Raw genomic sequence first — 13,485 nt, forward strand, 5'->3', positions numbered from 1 at the left:
AACTACTATACAACTATATACAGAGCTTAATGAGGTCTAAGCATAAATGAATGCTGCACTTCACTGAGTGTCTGCAGCTGCTCTTAGCAGCAACCTTATCTCTATGCACGATCTCTAACACTCAGTCTCTCTCTCTCCGACACACTGACTGACTGACTGACTGAGGCTGGAGTAGAATACAGTAAGTAGAGAGCAGAACACGCCTCCTCCTCTCTGGAGTGTCAGCAGAGATCATCAGGAGATTCTTGGATATGGGAGGGGTGATCCATATCCTTGGATATGGGAGGTAGTTTGGATCCATTGCTCCGTGTCCGCTTCTCTGGAGCAGCACAAAACAACCTTTCTCCCTCCTCTATGTGACATCCTTTTATATATTTGAACATGGCTATCATATCACCCCTTAACCTCCTCTTCTCCAGGCTAAACATGCCCAGCTCCCTTAGCCGTTCTTCATAAGGCATCGTGTCCGCCTCTTTGTGACCCCCTGGACCAGAGCACGCCAGGCCCTCCTGTCTTCCACTGCCTCCCACAGTTTGGTCAAACTCATGCTGGTAGCTTTGAGAACACTGTCCAACCATCTCGTCCTCTGTCGTCTCCTTCTTCTTGTGCCCTCCATCCTTCCCAACATCAGGGTCTTTTCCAGGGAGTCTTCTCTTCTCAGGAGGTGGCCAAAGTCTTGGAGCCTCAGCTTCAGGATCTGTCCTTCCAGTGAGCACTCAGGGCTGATTTCCTTAAGAATGGATAGGTTTGATCTTCTTGCAGTCCATGGGACTCTCAAGAGTCTCCTCCAGCACCAGAATTCAAAAGCATCAATTCTTCGGTGATCAGCCTTCTATATGGTCCAGCTCTCACTTCCATACATCACTACTGGGAAAACCATAGCTTGAACTAGATGGGCCTTTGTTGGTAACAAAGGAGAATAATACTTTATTATAAAATGAACAGACATTGGCTTTGCTCTTGGGAACATCGCCTGGCTGTGGGGCGTGGAGGCCACTCTCTGCAAGGCCCTTTCCACCTGGCCTAGGGGGCGGGGCCCACACTCACCAGCCCAACAAAAGAGGAGACCAGAGAGACATTGCTATGCCTGACAACAAACCCAAACTATTGTGTTCTTGTGCCCCATTTTTTTGAGCCTGCCAAACAGCCGTACCATGCTTATCATGATATTTTATTGTCTTGTTAATTGCGCTGATTTAAATGTGCATTTTATATTTGACTTCACTTAGCAATTTTTTTTAATGTTCAAGATTTTGTTTGTTTGTTTGTGTTAAATATGCATTCTGTAACTGACCTCCTTTGTAATGTTTTATTTTGAAATCTTTCAGATAATATTTTTGTTTCCTGTTAACGATGTTGCTTTGACTGTATGCCTTATATTTGGCTTTCTTCAGAAATGTTTGATTCTGGATTGTTTTATTGATGTTGTAAGCTGCTGTAAACGGCTGTGAGGTTTTTCTTAAAGCGGTATAGAAGTGAAATGAATAATAATAATAAAACTAGCAAAGAATGTGCAAGTTTTTCAGATTCTGCAATGAATAATACCTTCTTCTTGTCTTTGTCCATGGAGTTTTCTTGGCAGGGATACTGGAGTGGCTTGCCGGTTCCTGCTCCAGGTGGATCACGTTTGGTCAAAACTCTTCACTATAACCTGTTCATCTTGGGTGGCCCTGCACGGCATAGCTCATAGCTTCTCTGAGTTATTCAAGCCCCTTCGCCACGGCAAGGCAGGGATCCATGGAGACTCTTGAGAGTCCCATGGACTGCAAGAAGATCAAACCTATCCATTCTGAAGGAAATCAGTCCTGAGTGCTCACTGGAAGGACAGATCCTGAAGCTGAGGCTCCAAGACTTTGGCCACCTCATGAGAAGAGAAGACTCCCTGGAAAAGACCCTGATGCTGGGAAAGATGGAGGGCACAAGGAGAAGGGGATGACAGAGGACGAGATGGTGGGACAGTGTTCTTGAAGCTACCAGCATGAGGGAGGCAGTGGAAGACAGGAGGGCCTGGCGTGCTCTGATCCATGGGGTCACAAAGAGGCAGACACGACTAAGTGACTAAACAACAGCAACAATACCTTCTTAAACCAGATATCAAGGGACTCCTTTACTTTTTAGATACCAGATTTGTTTGTGCTGTATGATTTTACAGAATCATATTCGAAGGGACCCTAGCCCAACCCCCAGCAATGCAGGATCCCATACAGGGATCAAACCTGCAGCCTTGGTGTTATCAGCACCAGACTCTAACCAACTGAGCTATGCAGGCTTTCCCCCTGCTTCTGTTTGCATATCTGTCCCCAGGCTGCCTGAAACAGCATGCAAATACTCTGTCTTTTTCATTTCATTGACAAACCAAGCTTTCTTCATTTCCTGGCGTGTGCAATGGGGCATAATGTGAAGGGTAAACATGTATTCGTTACAGATGCCCATAGGGACTCCAGCAAAAGATCTCTCACCGGAGGTTATGTTCACATGCAAATGAGGCAGCTCAACTTTTTAACTTCCCCATAAATGCAATCTTCTTCCTTGCACCTGTTGTGTGTGCTGGCAGTTGTGGATCAAGTACTATGACCCTCAATCAAAGGAGACAGTCAGAAACAAACACAAGCCTGATTAGAAGAAGGGCGTGCAATTCTGGTTTCAACATCTTCCTGTTTGGGGGAGTTGAAGAGCATAAAACCAGGACTGCCTGAGAGCTCCAGAACTCATTTGGAAGCAGAGAGGAAACGTTTTGGAGAAAGACGCTTCTGGTTGCTGATCCCAACACAGAGAAGCAAGGTACGTTTTGTGAGCCGATTTGAGGTTTTCTACAATTGAGTGGTTTAAATTTTATGAAATGAATAAAATTGGAAGGGAGGTGCCTCATTGGGTGTGATACCTGAAGCCCAGAATATCCCCCGTCTCCCAAAGAAAGTCCAGCATCTTTACAGTACTAATTTAACTTTCAAGACTTTGTTCTAAAATTCCAGAAAATTATGGGTAGTATTACTCTGAGTAGACACATTGAAATAAATGAGAATGGCCAAGATTTTTTTTAATGCTTTTTGAAATTAAAAAGGAATAACAAACAAAAGGCTTATCCAGAAGAAAGAAAAGAAAATGACAATATTTGTTATTTTGCAACACAATACGTCGTTCTTGAGTTTCTAACGGCTTCTGACCACCCCATCATGCACCTACCACTTAGTCTATCTAGCACACTATTTTTTTTTGTTTTCCTTTGTTAATTTTCATCAATATTATATTCTCTTATAATTATCTATCATACCACAGAAGTCAGAATGACCAAGACAGGTGCATTCAATTGTTCCACACTGAGATAAACATAGTTGGTTACCACCCTATATTTTTTGGAGGCATCTTAAAAAGTCTGTTAGGGACCCCCAGTGAGGCCCGTTGCCAGAGGAACTGCCTCCTGCATGTTTAAGCATCTTTGCAGCTTGTCCTTCTTGTCAAGGGATAGCAGTCCAAAGTGTTCATTGCCTTGTGGTCGGGAAGGCAGGCAGCGATAACAAAACAGGCAGTGTTTGCTCTTGGTCACGAATGGTGCCCTGCCAACCTCATGGTTCAGGCAAGAGACCCCCAAGCACACAAAATCCAGATCTTTCATACATTTACCTGTATGCCTGCAGTTTCACTGGTTCCGTGTTCCCCCGTCTTATCTCCTCAGCAGCAGCGGTTTTTAGTTGCGTGGCGAGTTCCCTCCCCCCCCCCAGTGGAAATAAAGACACATGAGACAATTATTAAGGTTAATGGGCTAAATAAGGCCACAACTTTATTGGTTACGGGTGATGAGTGGTATTGGCTTAGGCATTGGTCCTAACTGACTATATCCGACTTCAGCCCGTCCGCTTGAAGACTGGGAAGGGTTAACCACCGGTAGGGGGAGTCCTGCTGATGCACATCAACTAGGAACCCCCCCAGGGTCACCGCTAGGGGCGTGCCTTGGGCCCTCACCCCCATAGGCTTTGGACAGGGCCATGCCCCCCAGAATCCTTCACCGGACTACCCTTCAATATGTGGGGCAGGTGATGGTGCTTCCTCCCCTCTTCCATCTACAGAGCAATACCAATGCCTAACCGCCAATATGAAGAAAGTTGTGACGATTTGCTATGAGGTAGGTGAAAACCAAGGGGCTGGTGCCAATTTGCCAAGTGGAAAAAATTCCTACCAGGCCCCTCAATGGCGACCAACCAAGGTCCATAGCAAGGTCAAGGAACAAAAACCTTTAAGGGCGGGAGAAGCAGGAACAGCTGGCAGCTGGCAAAGAGGGAGATCCCCAGCCGTACCTGTGTTAAATAGGGCAGGCCACGCCCCCAGAGCCATCCGATTGGCTGGCCAGGGGGTGATGCAGCTGGGGATTCCCCCAATTGCATGGGGGCTGGGCTCCAGCCCCCATGCAAGTGCTGGGGGCATGACGCCCGCTACCCCACCTCCTCTGCAGGGTGGAAGTGGCTTTATCAGCACCAAAGGCTCACCAACTCCTCTGCCTCCTGCCCCACCCTTTCAACAGTTTGCCCCAGGTTCCCTATTTCCATTGTCACCTCACCACAGATTTAATCACACTCAACTGACTTCCCCAAACTTCTTCTTGTGGGCTCTTTCAGGCTGACTTTTGAAAACTGCATCTTCTTTAGCACATCTTCTTTAGCACATTTAGCAGGTACACAAATCTTCCTGTTAATGCAAGTGATATGTACTGAGTTGAATAGGATCCAGAATGCAGCAGTCTGATTGGTCCACAGAAGCCACCCAATCCAGCTCCAGGTGGAAGTGAATCCACAACCTGATTGGCCTACAGGAGTATCCCGGAATTAACCAATCACGTGTGGCCCATTGTGTAAATAATGTACAGTGGTACCTCGGGTTAAGTACTTAATTCATTCTGGAGGTCTGTTCTTAACCTGAAACTGTTCTTAACCTGAAGCACCACTTTAGCTAATGGGGCCTCCCACTGCTGCTGTGCCGCTGGAGCACAATTTCTGTTCTCAGTCTGAAGCAAAGTTCTTAACCTGAAGCACTATTTCTGGGTTAGCGGAGTCTGTAACCTGAAGCCTATGTAACCTGAAGCGCATGTAACCCGAGGTACCACAGTATATAAAGCAGACATTCGGGGGAAACTTCCATTGCTCCTCACCACTATGAGCTGAATGTTGTTATTGTTGTTTAGTCGTTTAGTCGTGTCCGACTCTTCGTGACCCCCTGGACCAGAGCACACCAGGCCCTCCTGTCTTCCACTGCCTCCCCCAGTTTGGTCAGACTCATGTTTGTAGCTTCCAGAACACTGTCCCACCATCTCGTCCTTTGCCGTCCCCTTCTCCTTGTGCCCTCCATCTTTCCCAACATCAGGGTCTTTTCCAGGGAGTCTTCTCTTCTCCTGAGGTGGCCAAAGTATTGGAGGCTCAGCTTCATGATCTGTCCTTCCAGTGAGCACTCAGGGCTGATTTCCTTCAGGATGGAGAGGTTGAATAAAGAATGGATAGCTGAATAAAGAGCATGAAATCCACTCTGGACTCCAATTATATTTCAGCAAGTTTCACCATTCATCATTTCCCAGCACTCTCTCCAAACTCTCTCTCCCCCTCACCGTGTTTCCATGCTGACAAGGAACACTCTCCCATATCCTTGCTGTTTCTAGCCAGCAGGTCTCACGACCCACCCAAAGACCTCCTCTGAGCATTCCTGGCTGGCTCTGAGCCCACCTTCCCCATTATTATTTTTTACTTTCCTGGGGCTCAGGGGGAGGCAGACCCCCATGGCTCCAGCACAGACCCCTCCCTCACTGCTGTCTCCCCTCCCCTCCTTCCAGAATGCTCCTCACCTGGATTTCGATGCTGACCCTGGCTCTCCTGGCAGGCAGTGGGGACGCCCAGAGCTGCAAGCCTGAGCTGCAAGGCACTGGTAAGAACTTCCAAAGGGGGCTGGTCTGTGGGTCAGACCCACATGCAAATGATACCTCTCCGCCACCCAGAAGCACCCCTATTCCCCCCAAACCAGTGATCTCTTTTTTAAAGAAATATTTTTATTAAAGATTTTCTTGGTTTACAGAAGTATGTGCAATCTCTCTCTCTCTCTCTCTCTCTCTCTCTCTTCTTCAAGTAACATTTTTTTTACAGATCAGTTTCATTTGTTGAGACATTAAGAGGAAAAGCGGGGAAGAGGTGGAGGGGGAAAAGATTAGTGGGGGTGGGGTCGGGTGGTGATGTTTCTATTTTACTTAATATATGTGGGGTTTTGTGTCAGCGTTGCTTGTGCAGGTTCTCTGCTGTTCGCTTGTGTTCCTTTGAATCATAGAATCATAGAGTTGGAAGAGACCCCAAGGGCCATGGAGTCCAACCCCCTGCCAAGCAGGAAACCCCATCAGAGCACTCCTGACATATGGTTGTCAAGCCTCTGCTTAAAGACCTCCAAAGAAGGAGACTCCACCACACTCCTTGGCAGCAAATTCCACTGTCAAACAGCTCTTACTGTCAGGAAGTTCATCCTAATGTTTAGGTGGAATCTTCTTTCTTGTAGTTTGGATCCATTGCTCCGTGTCCGCTTCTCTGGAGCAGCAGAAAACAACCTTTCTCCCTCCTCTATGTGACATCCTTTTATATATTTGAACATGGCTATCATATCACCCCTTAACCTCCTCTTCTCCAGGCTAAAAATTTGGTGGTGAGAGAGGTTGGGGTTGGCCTGGGGTGTGGTTGTTCATTTGTGGTTGGCTGTGGTGGTCTTTGTTTTCGTGTGTGAGTGGGGTGGGTGGGTGTTTTGGATCAGGTTAGCCATATTGATTTGCATGGTGTTGGTGGATTTTGTCATTATCTTGTTGGGCTGTGTGTGATAAAGGGGAGCCACACCGGGATGAAGGCGTCTTCTTCTGTTTGTCCCTGTGTCAGTTTCAGTTTATTGGTTAATTTTTCTACTAGGGCTGTTTCCCATACTATTTGGTACCATTGGTCCATGCTTACTCCTGACAGGTCTCTCCAGTGTCTGGTTATGATGCCTCTGGCTGCTGAAAGTAGGTGGGTTATGAGTTCTTTGTGGTGTAAGTGGGCGTTATTGTCTTGGAAGATGTTTAGTAGGCCCAATTCTGGGGTGATTTCTAATACTTGCTTAGTTATTTTACATACATGACCTCTAAGCTGCTGTTGTGACAGTGAAAGTTGGGAGCCATCTTACCTAGTGAGAACATCGCATATTAAGATTGCAATTAGTTATCCGAAGGGTTCAGACCTGACAAGTTGTGATGGGGGAACAACATCTCCCCTCCATTGGACCCATCCAGCAGATTCCTCCCTTTATGCATTCGGACTGAGGCTGCTCCACCCCCAGGCAGAGGAGAGGATGCAGCACTGAGGTGGCTGCTGTTTCCAAGAGACATCCTGATGGTGCAGCCTCCAGAGCTCAGCATCAGCAGCCCATTGCTCAGCGGGGGAACCCCCAAAATAGGTCTGGGGAGGCCATGACCAATGCCACCCTTGGACATCAATGCCAAGGTTGGAGAGGACCGGTCTCTGAGCATGTTCAGTGTGCTTTCATACTCAGTACCAAGATGGTCCTCGTAGGACTATATTCTACACTATCCTTCGAGACTGCTTGGGGAGAAGGAGAGGGAACTGGTGGACTTTTATATTTCCCATTTGCCCAATGTGACCTTCAGTCTGGTAGCTCATTCCTTCAGGTGAAACGAGGGTGAATGTGCTAGGAGGTATACAAGGATGGCAGGAGATCAACACACTCTTGAAATCTCCAACATCATGTTTAGATGTAACCTCTTTGTTGTCACTGCAATTTTGTCCTGCCCTTACACTGCACAAGGGACTCGGGTGGTGCTGTGGGTTAAACCACTGAGCCTAGGACTTGCCAATCAGAAGGTCGGCGGTTCGAATCCCCACGATGGGGTGAGCTCCCATTGCTCGGTCCCTGCTCCTGCCAACCTAGCAATTTGAAAGCACATCAAAGTGCAAGTAGATAAATAGGTACCGCTGCGGCGGGAAGGTAAACAGCGTTTCCGTGCGCTGCTCTGGTTCGCCAGAAGCGGCTTAGTCATCCTGGCCACATGACTGTACGTTGGCTCCCTTGGCCAATAAAGCGAGATGAGTGCCGCAACCCCAGGGTGGGTCACGACTGGACCTAATGGCCATGGGTCCCTTTACCTTTACACTGCACAATGACAACCCCCGTTTTATCCTCACAAGAGCCCTGCAAGGTGTCAGGCTGAAAGAGAAAGGACCAAACTCAGCCTCTGGCTCTCAGCACCACCAGCTTATTGCAGGACTGGGCTTCCCCCAAAATGCAGGGAGGTGGGGAGAAAGCATGAACATTGGCCTCCTGCATTCCAAGGTTGCAGAAGGCCCGTCTCTGAGCTTGTTCTGCTTACTTTTCTACCAAGGTAGTTTAAAAGCCTTTAAACACTGCAGAGCCTCACCTCTTGGTTGGAGGGCCATGAAAAATCGAAATCTGGAAATGCAACTATTTTAATATCAGTGTGGCAATATTCCTCCCTCTTCTGTTGCAGCTTCTTTGAACACTGAAAGTGGGTCTCCTGAAGGGCTTTGCAAAGCTTTCCCCGGTCTCTGCTGCTCCCTGTTCTTGTCCAGAGAGGAGCTTCCATGGAGGCTGTATAACTCTCTAACCATTTATTCTCCCTCCATCTCCTTCCCATCCTGCTCCAGCTCACAACTTGGCCAAAGGCCGCCCAGCCTTCCAGTCCTCCATCTACCCACATGAGATTTTTACTGGCGCAAAAAACGCTGTGGATGGAAATTGTGACGGGTTCTTCGCCGGAGGCTCCTGCACCCACACTAATCAAGACCAGGACCCCTGGTGGTACGTGGACCTGGGCAACCAGTATGCCATCTCGGCCGTGGTGGTGAAAAACCGTCAGGGCTGCTGCAGTGAGAGACTCCTGGGAGCCCAGATCCATGTAGGAGACTCCGTGGTTGACCATGGCAAGTCCAACCCCCTGTAAGTTTCATTTCCCCCAACCTCCATCCTGCCCCCTTTACAGGGGTGGGACAGGGACAGGGACCAAAGATGGAAAAAGTGGGTGGTGGTAATTTTGTAGTAATTAATCTGGACTACAATGAAAGGTAGTGATTGTTATGAAGGAGTGTATCGTTCTGCCCGGACACTGAGGTCCAGCTCCAAGGGTCTTCTGGCAGTTCCCTCACCAGGAACCAGGCAGAGGGCCTTCACGGTGGTGACGCCCTCCCACCAGATGTCAAGGAAATAAACAACTACAGTGGTACCTTGGGTTAAGAACTTAATTCATTCTGGAGGTCCTTTCTTAACCTGAAACTGTTCTTAACCTGAAGCACCACTTTAGTTACTGGAGCCTCCCACTGCTGCTGTGCCGCAATTTCTGTTCTCAGTCTGAAGCAAAGTTCTTAACCTGAGGTACTATTTCTGGGTTAGCGGAGTCTGTAACCTGAAGCATCTGTAACCTGAAGCGTCTGTAACCTGAGGTACCACTGTATCTGGCTTTTAGAAGACATCTGTAGGCAGAGCTGTATAGGGAAGTTTTTAATGTCTGATGTTTTATTGTATTTTTAATATTTTGTTGGAAGCTGCCCAGATGGGCAGGGTATAAATAAAAATAATAATATATCATCATCATCATCATCATTATAAACACCAGGGAGGACAGCTTTTGGGGGAGAATGGGCATCACACCCTTTGACTGGGATCATGAGGAATTTCATATATTTAAGAATGTATTCCTCCACAGTTTAGATGGAGATTCCACATTAAACCCACCCTACAGCTGATGCGCTCTCTCTCTCTCTCTCTCTCTCTCTCTCTCTCTCTCTCTCTCTCTCTCCAGCTGTGGGACCATCACAGACACCAGCCTTGGCTCCGTCAGCACCTTGTACTGCAATTGGCTCAAGGGCCGCTTCGTGAGCGTCAACATCCCGGGAAGGGCCGAATACTTGACCTTGTGCGAGGTGGAGGTCTATGGCACCAAGGCAGAAGACCAGTGCTAGGGATCAGCACCTGTGGGTGGTGGTTTTTTTATTGTTTCAGGGGTGAGGGGATTTCATAGATTTTGTATCTCCAATAAATGCCCATTGAGCAGGCTTCCTTCATCTTTCCCTTTTGCTTCTTGAGCCCCGAAAACCAAGAGAGTCTGTGGCTTTACCTGTGCCAGAAAGCAAGCATTGCAGCACCAATCATTCCCACTCATTATCATTTATTTGTATGTATCAGGCACCTCCTTATAGAGATTGTCCACATGGCATTATAGATCTACATAGATCCCTTCAGCCCCCAAGTATGCAGATTAAACAAGAGGGGAAACAGGCAGAACTGCAGTAGGGAAGAAAGAACAGAATATCGGTCTTATAACAAATTACTCATCCCAAAGACCCCTCCATAACCTAGCATTGGCTCAAAACACTTGTAACAACAACAACAACAACAACAACAACAATTTATACCCTGCCTATCTGGCTGAGTTTCCCCAGCCACTCTGGGTGGCTTCTAATCAAGTGTTAAAAACAATACTGCCCTAAATATTAAAAACTTCCCTAAACAGGGCTGCCTTCAGATGTCTTCTAAATGTCAGTTAGTTGTTTATCTCTTTGACATCTGCTGGGAGGGTGTTCCACAGGGTGGGTGCCACCACTGGGAAGGCCCTCTGCCTGGTTCCCTGTAATTTGGCTTCTCGCAATGAGGGAACCGCCAGAAGGCCCTCGGAGCTGGACCTCAGTGTCCGGCTAGATGATGGTGGTGGAGACGCTCCTTCAGGGATACTGGGCAGAGGCCGTTTAGGGCTTTCAAGGTCAGCACCAACACTTTGAATTGTGCTTGGAAACGTACTGGGAGCCAATGTAGGTCTTTCAGGACCAGTGTTATGTTGTCTTGGCGGCTGCTCCTACTCACCAGTCTATCTGCCGCATTCTGGATTAATTGAAGTTTCTGGGTCACCTTCAAAGGTAGCCCCACATAGAGTGCATTGCAGTAGTCCAAGCGGGAGATAACTAGAGCATGCACCACTCTGGCCAGACAGTCCGCAGGTAGGTAGGGTCTTAGCCTGAGTACTGGATGGAGCTGGTAGACATGCGCCCTGGAGATAGAATTGACCTGCACCTCTATGGACAGCTGTGAGTCCAAAATGACTCCCAGGCTGCACACCTGGTCCTTCAGGGGCACAGTTACCCTATTCACAGTTACCCTATTCACAGTTACCCACACCTGCCTGCCTCCTGTCCCCCCAAAACAGTACTTCTGTCTTGTCAGGATTCAACCTCAATCTGTTGGCCACCATCCATCCTCCAACCGCCTCCAGACACTCACACAGGACCTTCACCACCTTTACTTGTTCTGATTTAAAAGAGAGGTAGAGCTGGGTGTCATCTGCATACTGTTACCCAGACATGAAGGATTTGTATCCTAACCTCCTTACACGAATGTCTTATTCAGATATCCAAACAATGGCACCTGCAAACATATGAATCTCTGGGAGAATGGCTCTCATTATTTGAAAAAATTCCTTCCAGTAGCACCTTAAAGACCAACTCAGTTAGTTCTTGGTATGAGCTTTCGTGTGCATGCACACTTCTTCAGATACGAGGTTGATGGACTTCCATTTCATGTGGCTCAATGTGGTGCCTTCCATAGTTCCAGTTACAGATAGGTAGCCGTGTTGGTCTGCCATAGTCAAAACAAAAAAAATTCCTTCCAGTAGCACCTTAAAGACCAACTAAGTTAGTTCTTGGTATGAGCTTTCAGAAAGCCCTTCCCCTCCCCAAAGAGAAGAGTTGGACCCCCAACTGTACTTAAACCTCAAATTTCCAATAATCAGCTAGCTCACAAGTGCCAGTGGGACCCCCACTTTGCTCCTCAGGGATCAGCTATATGCCTCGCAGCAGAAGGGGGAGACACCCACGACTCTTCAGCAGCCTGACTCAACTCTGCCTCTTGGCCTCCCTCCTCTCCTGCCTCATCTTCTGCCTCTGAGTCAGGACTTCTCTCTGCCACAGACTCTTCCTGCTCACCAAACCCTGTTACCTCTTCAGCTTCCAACACCTCCTCTTCTCAATCTTCTCCCTCTGGCCGCTCCTCATTGCCCCATCACCATTCCCTGGGCTCTGAGCCTTCTTCCCCTGGTGGTTCTCCAGCTGGTTCCTCCCACCATTCCTGTGCATCCAACCAGTTGATGACAAACACGTATTAATACTGGACACACATACAAATTCCAGCAAAAGATCTTGGTCCTCCCAAAGCTGTTCTTGAATACCTACAAGGGCTGGGCATGCATGTGGGCTCAGATGCACACCTTGTAGCAGTTGAGGGCATCAAGATAAACTTCTCATCTGCACATAAATGTGCAACTTCTTCCTTGCTCCTGGCTGTTGGCTGTTGTGGATTAAGTAATACAACCCTTAACAAAATGTTATTTCCTCTTGGGAGAGAGTCAGCAACCACATAAGCCCAGTTGGAATAAGGATACGGAAACCTGATCTTGATGGGCTCAATCCTGGTATCAACATCTCTCCGATTGGCTGGGTAATTCTGAGCCAGGCAGGAGCTGCCCCTTCAGAAGAGGATAAAACCAGGACTGCCAAATAGAAGATCCAGAACTCAGGCGGAAGCAAGGAGGTCTCTAAGCCAGTTTGGGGGAAAGAACCTGTGACTGCTGACCCATCAGGAAGGACAAGAGAGACTTCTGCTTACCCCAAGAACGAGAGCCAAAGTGAGTTGGGGGGACCCATTGGATGTGATGTCTGAAGTCCAGAGCTTGAATGGGCATATCTATATTGGATGTTCAATCTGGTTTGAAACCGATATAACTTTCAAGACTTTGAGTCCAGAAAAAAGTATTTATTGAAGGCAGGCTACAAGTATGTTATGTATCTCTATTCCTCTGGAGAGGGACAGTTCTTATGGGAGTTAAGCAAGAAGGAACTTGGTTGTTGTTTAGTCATTTAGTCGTGTCCGACTCTTCGTGATCCCATGGACCAGAGCACGCCGGGCCCTCCTGTCTTCCACTGCCTCCCGCAGTTTGGACAAACTAAGAAGGAACTAGAATAAAGCAATACTTCTTTAGCCATCCCTCGTAGAGGATTAAGATAGTCTTCTATGAAAACATGGTCTTCACAGTGAATCCATAAGTGATTGTGGAGGCCAATTCTGGATCCACATGTCCTTCCACAGTGGGGACACTGATCACGACGAGGGTTTGCCAAGCGTGCCTTCCTCTTGGCATGTTTCTCCCTTTCGTCCTGAGTTCATGCTTTTTCAAAGTGTAGGGTAGACATGCCAGACTGTCCGCTGGCGATCCCAATTTACCTGCCTGCCTTGTCTTTAACCTTATTCCCTCTTAGGCCTCTTAGGGCTATCAGCTAACCTTCTGTCTTGGTCCAGCACCCTTGATCTGCCCCCTTAAACAGAGAATTTGCCTCCTTCACCCATGCTATCAAGGAGGACTGAGCACAAACACCACTTGCCTTAAAATGCTCCTGGCCACTTGAGGAAGGCCAGGAGCGCCCT

At 47.8% G+C, this 13,485-nt stretch overlaps 1 protein-coding gene across 1 annotated transcript; it reads left to right on the top strand.

The window, feature by feature from the left end:
* Positions 1 to 2,546: 2,546 nt before the first annotated feature.
* Positions 2,547 to 10,079, top strand: LOC309374175 (fucolectin-like). The gene is made up of 4 exons (XM_081919058.1): positions 2,547 to 2,781; positions 5,813 to 5,904; positions 8,667 to 8,958; positions 9,818 to 10,079. The coding sequence occupies exons 2-4, from the start codon at positions 5,814 to 5,816 to the stop codon at positions 9,975 to 9,977; spliced, it is 543 nt and encodes a 180-aa protein (XP_081775184.1). The 5' UTR covers positions 2,547 to 2,781; position 5,813; the 3' UTR covers positions 9,978 to 10,079.
* The last annotated feature ends 3,406 nt before the right edge of the window (positions 10,080 to 13,485 follow it).

Source organism: Podarcis melisellensis (assembly GCF_964234715.1).
Source record: "Podarcis melisellensis genome assembly, chromosome: 7".
Taxonomy (NCBI): Eukaryota; Metazoa; Chordata; class Lepidosauria; order Squamata; family Lacertidae; genus Podarcis; species Podarcis melisellensis.